At 41.1% G+C, this 9,632-nt stretch overlaps 1 protein-coding gene across 5 annotated transcripts in view; it reads right to left on the minus strand.

The window, feature by feature from the left end:
* Window positions 1-1,806: 1,806 nt before the first annotated feature.
* mocs1 (molybdenum cofactor synthesis 1) overlaps window positions 1,807-9,632 on the minus strand; it is a 17,741-nt gene continuing 9,915 nt past the window's right edge. For 2 of the 5 annotated variants that reach the window (XM_019884022.1, XM_019884031.1), the window contains exons 6-11: window positions 9,228-9,339; window positions 6,236-6,348; window positions 4,815-4,925; window positions 4,623-4,743; window positions 4,498-4,545; window positions 1,807-2,948 (exon numbers count right to left, since the gene is read on the minus strand). In XM_019884022.1, the coding sequence (XP_019739581.1) occupies window positions 1,981-2,948; window positions 4,498-4,545; window positions 4,623-4,743; window positions 4,815-4,925; window positions 6,236-6,348; window positions 9,228-9,339 (1,473 nt within the window). In that variant the 3' untranslated portion in view covers window positions 1,807-1,980. Of the gene's footprint in view, window positions 2,949-3,560; window positions 4,546-4,622; window positions 4,744-4,814; window positions 4,926-6,235; window positions 6,349-9,156; window positions 9,176-9,227; window positions 9,340-9,632 lie in introns of those variants that run through there. The other 3 variants (XM_019884039.1, XM_019884056.1, XM_019884047.1) reach the window with 3 other exon arrangements.

Here is a 9,632-nt window from a genome sequence, read left to right on the forward strand (position 1 = left end):
ACCCCCCCCCCCCCACTCTTGTGAGGATAAAGCGGATCGGAAAATGGATTGATGGAAAGCAACCACGATGAGGTCCATCCAGTGGTCAAAGTGTAGGACTACAACATTGTTGTTCAACGTTGCTTTTCAGTTCTTGACAAAAATGCTGGGAGGTTACTGTTGCTTTGCCACTCGTTTTTGTCAACCTCTATCTCAGATTTTAGCGTAATCGAATGAGAATTGACTAAATTAAGCTTCAATAAAGTTTTCTGAATCTGAATCAATAGATTTAATATCTACAAAGAGTATACCGTTGGAAAGGGAGACGTACTTTGCTGTATACTGCTAATGTGAATTTTTCAGTTAGCTAATATTTTTCTGACTTTTTTTTCACACGCCCATATTTGATATTTGAACAGGCATTTTTACTTAAAACTCCAAAAGGCTAATTAATTGTTACTTTTTTCATTCTCCGCACAACATAGAATGGACTCGGGCGTCTTCGGGCCCGCGGGCCAAATATGACCCGGCTCTTACTGGCCTGCGAAGAGTTGCTTGGAATTAAGAAAATAAAAGTTACAGTACTTTCAAAATGTTGGTTAATGCGTATTGGGTTGCTCTTTACAGTATGTAACTGACAGTAACACCTCATTTTTATTTTTGGAACTAAATATGTTGAATTTTGGACTGTTTAACTTAATAGTGTTGAATCAGTACGTCTACTTTTTTTTTTCTGCACAAATACAGCATCAGTGCGGATATTTTTGCGAGCTCGGCGAATCAACCATTTTTATAACGCGTGACACCTAGAATTACACCAAAATGGTTACCGTGTGTCCTCTTTTGCTTCATGTTCGTGACAGATGAGCACACAACATTTTATCCTGCGGCTGGAGGATCAACAGAAAGTGTTCCTGACTTTCACATGCTTGTTCCAACTTTCCAGTGGGCAGTGCAGGGAATTTACGTCATGAGCTCTCTCAGACGTCACCATGGAAATTTTTGGCCCAGTCTTCATCAGCAACCACAATTGGAGGTACTCCTGACCTGCACAATCTAATTAAATCCAAGACAAGGGTTTGCATTTGCATGTTATAGATGCACATCTACTATAAAATGTATTTCTGATATTCCGTCACCTCTCCTGTAGTTAAAGACAACCACATGATGTACAGTGTTCAGGTTGACAAATTTAATGTAAATGCATATTTTTCCAAAGCTGGGACAATTGTCATAAAACGGCAACTCTCAAAATATTGACAATGACACGTTAATATAATCTCATGAATATCCTGGCTTGGATGTTACTTCAAAATCTATTGTGTGTTACTTGAACAGGGGGACAGTGCGTTTACTTCCCTCCTTCCTTCATTCTTATATTCGAACATCAATAGGGCTCGTCTAGTGACATCACAGTCAGTCATCGAGTACAGGGGTCAGCAACCCAAAATGTTGAAATAGCCATATAGGACAAAAAAAACAAAAAACAAATATGTCTGGAGCCACAAAAAAAAAAAAAAGCTTGTTGTGTGTTCACAAACGCCACCATAGAATTTATTTGGTGATTTCCTCGCTTGATTTTTTGATTTCGATTTCCTCGCTTGATTTTTTTTGTTTTGGTGCATTATTTTCGCTTTTCTTCGTGTCAGTGAAGTGATCATGAATTTCCGTGTATCAGAGGCTGTCTTTGAATGCATCTCGATTTTAACTAGAAGAGAGAAGGCACGGAGTCGGACGCAGACGTGTCTGTTTGTTGAGACTGTTAAAAGCAAAAATAAAGTGTACGTTTTAAAAAACCAAAACCATAGCTCTCCTTTTTTGGAGCTGCAACATGTATCTATATCTATTTGAGCTATATTAGCCGACTATCAAAATCTTTTTCCATTTTCAAACATTTTTTTTTATAAAGCTCCAGGAAGCCACTAGAGGTCGCTAAAGAGCGCCGACCTAGTAGCTTGCTGAAAGAAAACCTCCAAGGGAAAAAAAAATTCTCACGTTTCGTCATGGTCGGAGAAAGTCCCTCTTTCCCCCAGTCTTACTCTGTAGTTGTATGTCAGTAATGATGATGTCATGGCTCACAGCCTTACACATGTCGTAAATAGTCAGCGCTGCTATGGAGACCGCAGTCAAAGCCTCCATCTCGACACCTGTCCTGCCAGTGGTGCGACATGTTGCCGAGACGACCACAGCGTTGCGCTGCTCGTCCAGGTCCAGGGTGACTGAGGTGCAGTCTAAAGGGAGCGGGTGACAGAGCGGGATGAGGGCCGAGGTCTGTTTGGAGCCCATGATGCCGGCCAACTGGGCCACTGCCATGGCATTGCCTTTAGCCAGCTGGTTTGTCTGCAGCAGCCCAAAGGCAATGGGGCCCAAGAGGACGGTGGCGCGGGCCTTGGCTGTTCGACGTGTTGGGGTTTTACTGCCAACATCCACCATCCTTGCTCGGCCTTGGGCGTCTGTGTGCGTCAGGCGGGCTTCTGGGGTACCGTCCAGGTGAGGGCCACCTGGATCACTCGCAGACTGTGGGATGTGGGGATCTTGGCTGGAAGTGTCGTTGTGATATTGTCTCACGCTGTGTTGCGTACAGATGACTTTGGCCTTCATGAGTAAGTGTCCGGGTAGATGTCTAAGACGATCATTTGTTTGGGGTTTGTAATTCACAGTGTTGGTGTGATAATGGGGGGCAGTTTGACCGTCCTTGAAGTCATACAAGTGCTGTTCTACTTTGATAAAGGGTTCTGTCTGTTTCTTTACATTGAGATGACAGCTGCCACTCACTTCGTTTGTTGAGCAGCGATCATTGTCTGCCCGTGCTGAAGAAGTGCGGTCTCGAAGGCACATAAGGTTTGCGCTATTAACGACTCGTTTTCCACTTGGCTGGCACATAGGAGGAGATATTTTTTGAATACGCTGAGTGACAATGTGGAAACACTTGAGCTTGTCTTTGGAAGAATGTAATTGGGAAGTGCTTCCTGGAACATAAGGCACAACAGAGTGTCATTCAAGGGATACCCTTCAATAAAAAGTGTCGACTGGGTTCTACATTAACTGTGGCCCGGGTCTACTACGCGACTGCATTGGGCAAGCCCAAGTTTACTGATGCTGGTCGGACTAGGCAAGTACAAATTATATACCGTATTTTCCGCACTAAAAGGCGCACCTAAAAGCCTTCCATTTTCTTAAAAGCTCACAGCGCACCTTAAAATACTATGCACCTTTTGTTTGGTCATTACGGTAATATGTCAACCCCAAAATGGCTCCTTGCTAGAGACATGCTTACAACGCAGAGTTCAAACTTCAGGCGATCGGGTTACGCAGTCGAACACGCAAATAGAGCAGCGGCAAGAGAGTTCAACGTTAATGAGTCAATGTTATAACTTGCTGTTGGTTCAGTGAACTGTGTCGCTGCTTTATTAAATAAGTTTTACTGACATCTGATCGGCGCTATATAAATCAGGGTGTAGTGTACTGTCGTGTTCTGTTGGCATTTCCTTGAGCACAGCTCCATCTAGTGGATGCATTGTAGATTGTGTGTTATAATGCTCAATACATGAAAAAAATTACAAAATACTGTAGGCCATTCATTGAAGGTGCGCCTCATAATCCAGTGCGCTTTTTAGTGTAAAAAATACGGTACATAAAAACGCCGAAATCAACAAATCTTGCTTTTAATATTTAAATGTCAATACAAATTGATAAGTCATCATTGATCTTTTTACCGCACAGCATACCTTTTGTGGCGCATCAGGTTAAATCCTTCCCTAAGGAATGGCTTGAACAAGATAATGTATCAAGACCAGAAAATGTTTATACTGCAACAAAAACCCATTACGTGCGCAAAAAGTGACTACACATTAGTAATATTTTATAAAGTCTCAAATAATGCAGGACGAAGGCGCTGAATAGGAAATAATCGTTGAAACACATCATTTTGTATCATGAAAATACTGGACGGGTGCTGCTTCAGGCATGGCCACCACAACATGTCACATGCTAGCTCAAAGGAGCCACCACACGAAATGGCTTAGTGTGGAACCCTGGCCTACCAAAGTTTCGTGTGCATTACTGCTTGCCTTGGACTCTGGAAGATCCAATACAAAAGCGAAAGCAGGAATTCACAAAGAATAAACATAAATGAAATTTTTGACTGACACCGACAGGTCTTAATTTAAAAATGTGTTTCATTATTGTGGTTGCAATTGCAGTGGTGTGACACTGCACAAACATCACACTGAGAGCAGTATTTAAAAAATATTTTGGGACCACAACAGAGCTAAATCTTGAGAAAAACATCTCATTGGCGTTTATTATTTTTGTAAAAGCAGAATATTTGACCCCGCTCTTGTAGTGGATCTTATGAGATTGTGGAGCTGTACCTAATGTTATGACTGGTAAGTGAGTCATTGATTCAAATGGCCAGAACCTGCTAAAGGTCAATAGGTTGGAAGGTGTGACCCAATTTTTTTTTGTTCACGACAGACGAGTGTGAGAGTTTGTACGTACAGCAGCAGTATCACCCACCGATGAGGATCATAGGTCTGTTCTTCATTTGGGAGATACTGAACATGCCTGGAAAGCCATCACTCTGTTAACACTGCGACAAGAGCAGAAATGAAAAGCAAAGCCCTTCAAACGCAAAATCTTACCTGCGTGTTGTTTCTTCTTCCTGCCCACAGCGGCGCCAATTATTTGCAGCAAGTCTTCATCTGAGGCTCCGGAGCGCAACACATCTCTGAGGGACACTTCAGAGTTACCGAACAAACACACCTGAGGACACAAGGGAGGCGTATTTTAGTGTATGGCAGAAACACATCAAAACACATGCACGCAGTTTTTACCTTGAGGTTGCCGTCTGCGGTGATGCGTAAGCGGTTACACGAGCCACAGAAATGGTCAGACATGGAGGTGATGAAGCCAACCTGTCCTTTAAAGCCCGGCACTCTGAATGTCTGTTGAAACACGCACATCAAAGTTAAATGTAAAGCATCATTGGAAAACAACAGCACACATTTGTTGACAGTTGTTTGATAATTATTCGGAAGAACTTTATTTTTTTTTACGCACATGGCAGCACGGTATGAGAGTGGTTCAAGATGTATGGCTCACGGTTTTAAGGTTCAGTGTTTTCATCACAGCATGTGCTTCAAGGTTCAACATGAATGGTGGTGTCGGGCCACAAGCTACCTTTAGACGGTGACCCAAAGGGCCAATAAGGATTTCTCAGCTGCCAGAAATCGCCGAAACGTCCAATTTTTGTTCCAAACTGAATTATTTATTTTACAAAAATAACCTGGCAGGAACAGGATTTTGTGGGGTTAAAAGAAAAAAAAAAAAAAAAAAAAACATGACCGGTACACGCTGAACTAGATAAAGGGGCTTGAATTAGGATTAGTCTTATGTCTCTAGCTTCGGCTAGCCCGATCACCACTAGCCTTAGTAAATTCCTATCAGTGGCAGTGGGAGCACTGAATAAAACAAAGAGGGCAGTGATACAAACTGATGCTTTGTCGCCAAATTATTAGGTCCAATAATGCATGGAGAACAACTGTTTTTATATATATATATATATAGAGAGAGAGAGAGAGAGAGAGAGAGAGAGAGAGAGAGAGAGAGAGAGAGAGAGAGAGAGAGAGAGAGAGAGAGAGAGAGAGAGAGAGAGAGGGCGGGGCGGTCTCCATACATCGGAAAAATTAACATTTCTACTTGCTGAACTGACCATCAGGACGATTTAAATTTGTTGGTCTTTATTCAAAAATATTATCTGCCTTATGTGAACTATAAAGAAATAGATTTTACAACCATATATGAATGGAATGTATTTCTCCTTCACATGGAGACTGATGGGAAATGCTGTATTTATATAAACCCAATTCTAATGAAGTTGGGACATGAAAAATGGTTTTGTAATTCACTTTGAACTAAACAAAAAAATGTATCCGCTTATTCATTAATTGATTGAATAATCTTTGATAAAAATATTGGATTGTGACTGCCGTTTTTTTTTCTGTCTGTATGCAAAATGAGGGTAAGACCTACAGAAAATGGAAGGAAGGATGATTATGTCTATTACTAGTGCTTGTTCTCAATATCAGCTGATTTAGTAGCTGTTTTTTTATTTTTAATTCTTCGATCTCTCCAGTTTTCCAGTAAACCATTCCGTTCCATTCACCAGATGGAAGTAAAAAAAAAAAAAAAAAAATAATAATAATAATAATAAATAAATAAATAAATACATCGAAATCATGACTTGAAGATAGACCTTTGCTGTGTCTGAGTGTCCAGTTTGAAGCGATTCCAAGTCGGGCCACTGCTGTCTGATATGATCCAACATCTCCTGGTAGCTCACCATCTTCTTAAAGTTCCATTTGTTGCCTGCCCACAGAAGACACACACAGTTGAGTTCTTGTCGGAATGGCACCGCCGAACCAGCCATTGTACTACATGCCCTTGTCCACTTGATTTTCAAGAAAAATGAAATAAGACAAGCTCAATAGATCATTGATTTTTTTTTTTTTTTTTTTTTTACATACACAGTATAGTTTCACCTTGTTTGAGTGTTTCGGTCGATCATGAACGTGCTGACTAACTATTAGGTGATCAGGAATTTTGGGGCCTATCACCGATCGGCGTTAAAAAAAAAAAAAAAGACACTAACCGATCACAGAACCAGTCACAAGATGGAGCAGTCTATTTATTTACTGTACATTTATTTAATTTATTTAAAAAGGGACAGCGCCTATGGATGAACATTTGCATGTAAATATTATATATTGTTATACATGTAAATACAGGGTGTTCCAAAAGTCTTGGGCACATTTGAAGTCCCCATATCTCCTTAACTATGAATGGTAGTAAGATAAAAGTTGTGCCAATTTAAAGCTAATTACATCAAGTTTTTGGTCAGGCTATTGATTTCTTTTCGGAGCCATTAATGGTGTTCACTCAACCAGAAAAGGCGTTTTGTGTGCTTGTTTTGCAAAAACTGAATCATGGACTGTTGTTCAACATGCAGTTCGCAGAAAAGTTCGGAAAGGAGCCACCAGAGAGGAAGTCCAGAGTGAGTTGGCATGGTAAATTCATAACGGATGGGTGCTTATGCCCAGCTAAAAGAGCGGGACGCCCCTCAACTTCAGAAGCTGTGATTGAACAAGTTCGAACTGCTTTCCAGCGGAGCCCCCGTAAATCGATCAGAAGAGCCAGTAGGGAACACACCATGCGATTTCTTTTTGGGGGGATTTGTGAAAGGATTGGTCTATGTGCCCCCTATTCCAAGAGACGTGGATGAGCTGAAGGCACGAATAACAGAAGCTGTTGCAACCATTGACAATGCAATGCTGGGACGCGTTTGGCAAGAATCGGCTTGATGTGTGTCGTGTGACCAATGGTGCTCACATTGAACATCTTTGAACATTCCATGTAAAAATTGAGATTACAAACTTTCTGAATTTACCAGATGCGTTTTTATATCCTTAATAGTTTCCGAGATATTCAATGTCAAAATGTGCCCAAGACTTTTGGAACACCCTGGATTATAGATTATAGCTCTTGGGTTTGTTTTTCTGTCGTTCCTTGGCAGGTTGATGTAACATTTAAGTGTACTTGTGTACTATTTACTGAACATCAACAGATGTATTTTCATGCATTTTTTGCCAATGTTTAGCAATCTTTGGAGAGGAAAAGGGGGGATGGGGAAAACAAGGAGTATGATGAAGAATATAAAACATGTATTCATTAACAAATGAACAGAACTGGATTTTTAATCATGATGTAGCTGCTTAGAAAAAAAGTTCAACTAAATACTTTTGCTGGAACCTTTTTGAAATGATTTTGTGGATGTCTGTATGATAACCTCAGCATGGCAAAATGTGGGATGCTGATGTTGGATCATACTCTTAAACTATTGATGGACGTGGGACGTTACGAAGCGAGGTCGTTATATTAATATTGACAGCTGCATATTTATCTTTATTTGCTTCACAAAGATAATTTATGCAACTTTAAACTGTATAACTGTAGACACTTGGGTTACACTCTGAAATACGCATGGGAAAAAAAATAAAAGAACACCAAATCACTCGCCATGCACGTGGCCGGTTTGCTTCGCATGAAAGTCTTTGCAGCATAATCCAAAACTTATAAGAGCCTAACGATTATTTGTAGGCTTTGCCCAAGGTGGAGTAGAGTTTCCAAATGAAAATACACACAAAGTCAACAAAAACAGCAGTGAGTGTCTTGTGACAGTGATAAGACGGTCATTACGCCTGCTAGAGTGATGTGGAGGATTCGGTATTGTCTGAGCTATTGATATCTCTGATACTACTATGATTTTTTTTTTCCAAACTTGTATAGTGATACTTTTGGAGACACTGTATTTACAGTATCGTAGCAGAAAGGAAAGCGGTAAGGGTATCGATTAGCAGATTCACACATGCTGCATTGCGGCATCTCCGTGCAGCAATTATAGTAGATAAAACACTTGCATACTGAAAGTTAGCGCCAAACTCTCTGAGTCGCTGCCAAAATTCATTTATGGCAGCCCGCCACAGGTAAATGTATATGTGGCAAACACTGCGGCTGTAAATTTCTAATTTCACGTAGTCATTGATTGATCGGCAAATTAAGACATTATGTTATGTCGTATGTTTTGTTTTATGTGACCTGGCAAGGGACTACAAATGTAAATTAGCTGTACGCTAACTTGGGCTATTTACACAGGTATTGTACCGGTGTTCATTAATGTGCCTTGTCCCTTTCAAATAAACAATAAAACTGTTAAAATAAATAAATAAAATGGGTGGCACAGCGATCGACTGGTTAACATGTCCACCTTTCAGTGCAGAGGTCCTGAGTTCGATTCCGGTCTACAGCCTCCCTGTGTGGAGTTTGCATGTTCTCCCCGTGCCTGCATTGGTTTTCTCTGGGTTCTCCAATTTCCACCCACATTCCAAAAACATGCATGGTAGGCTGATTGAACACTCTAAATTGTCCCAAGGTGTGAGTGTGAGCACGGATGGTTGATCGTCTGTGTGCCCTGCGATTGGCTGGCAACCAGTTCAGGGTGTACCCCGCCTACTGCATGCCCGCGACACTTGTGAGGATAAGTGGATCAGAAAATGGATGGGTGGTTGGATGAACTAAAATGCAAAAACATCAGGCGATCCAATCTAGCCGTCTACTAACCATCAAATGGCATGTACTCAATGAACTAAAATGCAAAAACATCGGATGATCCAATCCAGCCGTCTACTAACCATCAAATGGCATGTACTCAATGAAGCGCACTTCCAGGGGCTTCTTCTCGGTAAGACCAACAAAATCAAGCAGTTCGTCTTCGTTGAGGCCTCGCATGACCACACAGTTGACCTACAGCATGTAGCAAACAAGAACAGACAGCAGTTAAACGCCCATCCAAAGTTGCCACCTGTCCCGTAAATTACGGAAAATTCCTTGAATTGGGAATTAAATGACGCATCCCGTTTTATGTGTTGTGTTGTATTATTTTGTCGTTTTGTGGTAAGTGTTCTTTTGATGGCGGCGCGGGCACCCGCAGCGGCTCCTATTGTCGTCTGTTGTCTGTTTAAGAGGGAGGAAATTTCACATTTGACAATAAAGTTGTACTTGATACTTGATACTTGTATTGAACCAACACCGGATGC

This window comes from Hippocampus comes, unplaced genomic scaffold (assembly GCF_001891065.2).
Source record: "Hippocampus comes isolate QL1 unplaced genomic scaffold, H_comes_QL1_v1.1 scaffold331, whole genome shotgun sequence".
Taxonomy (NCBI): Eukaryota; Metazoa; Chordata; class Actinopteri; order Syngnathiformes; family Syngnathidae; genus Hippocampus; species Hippocampus comes.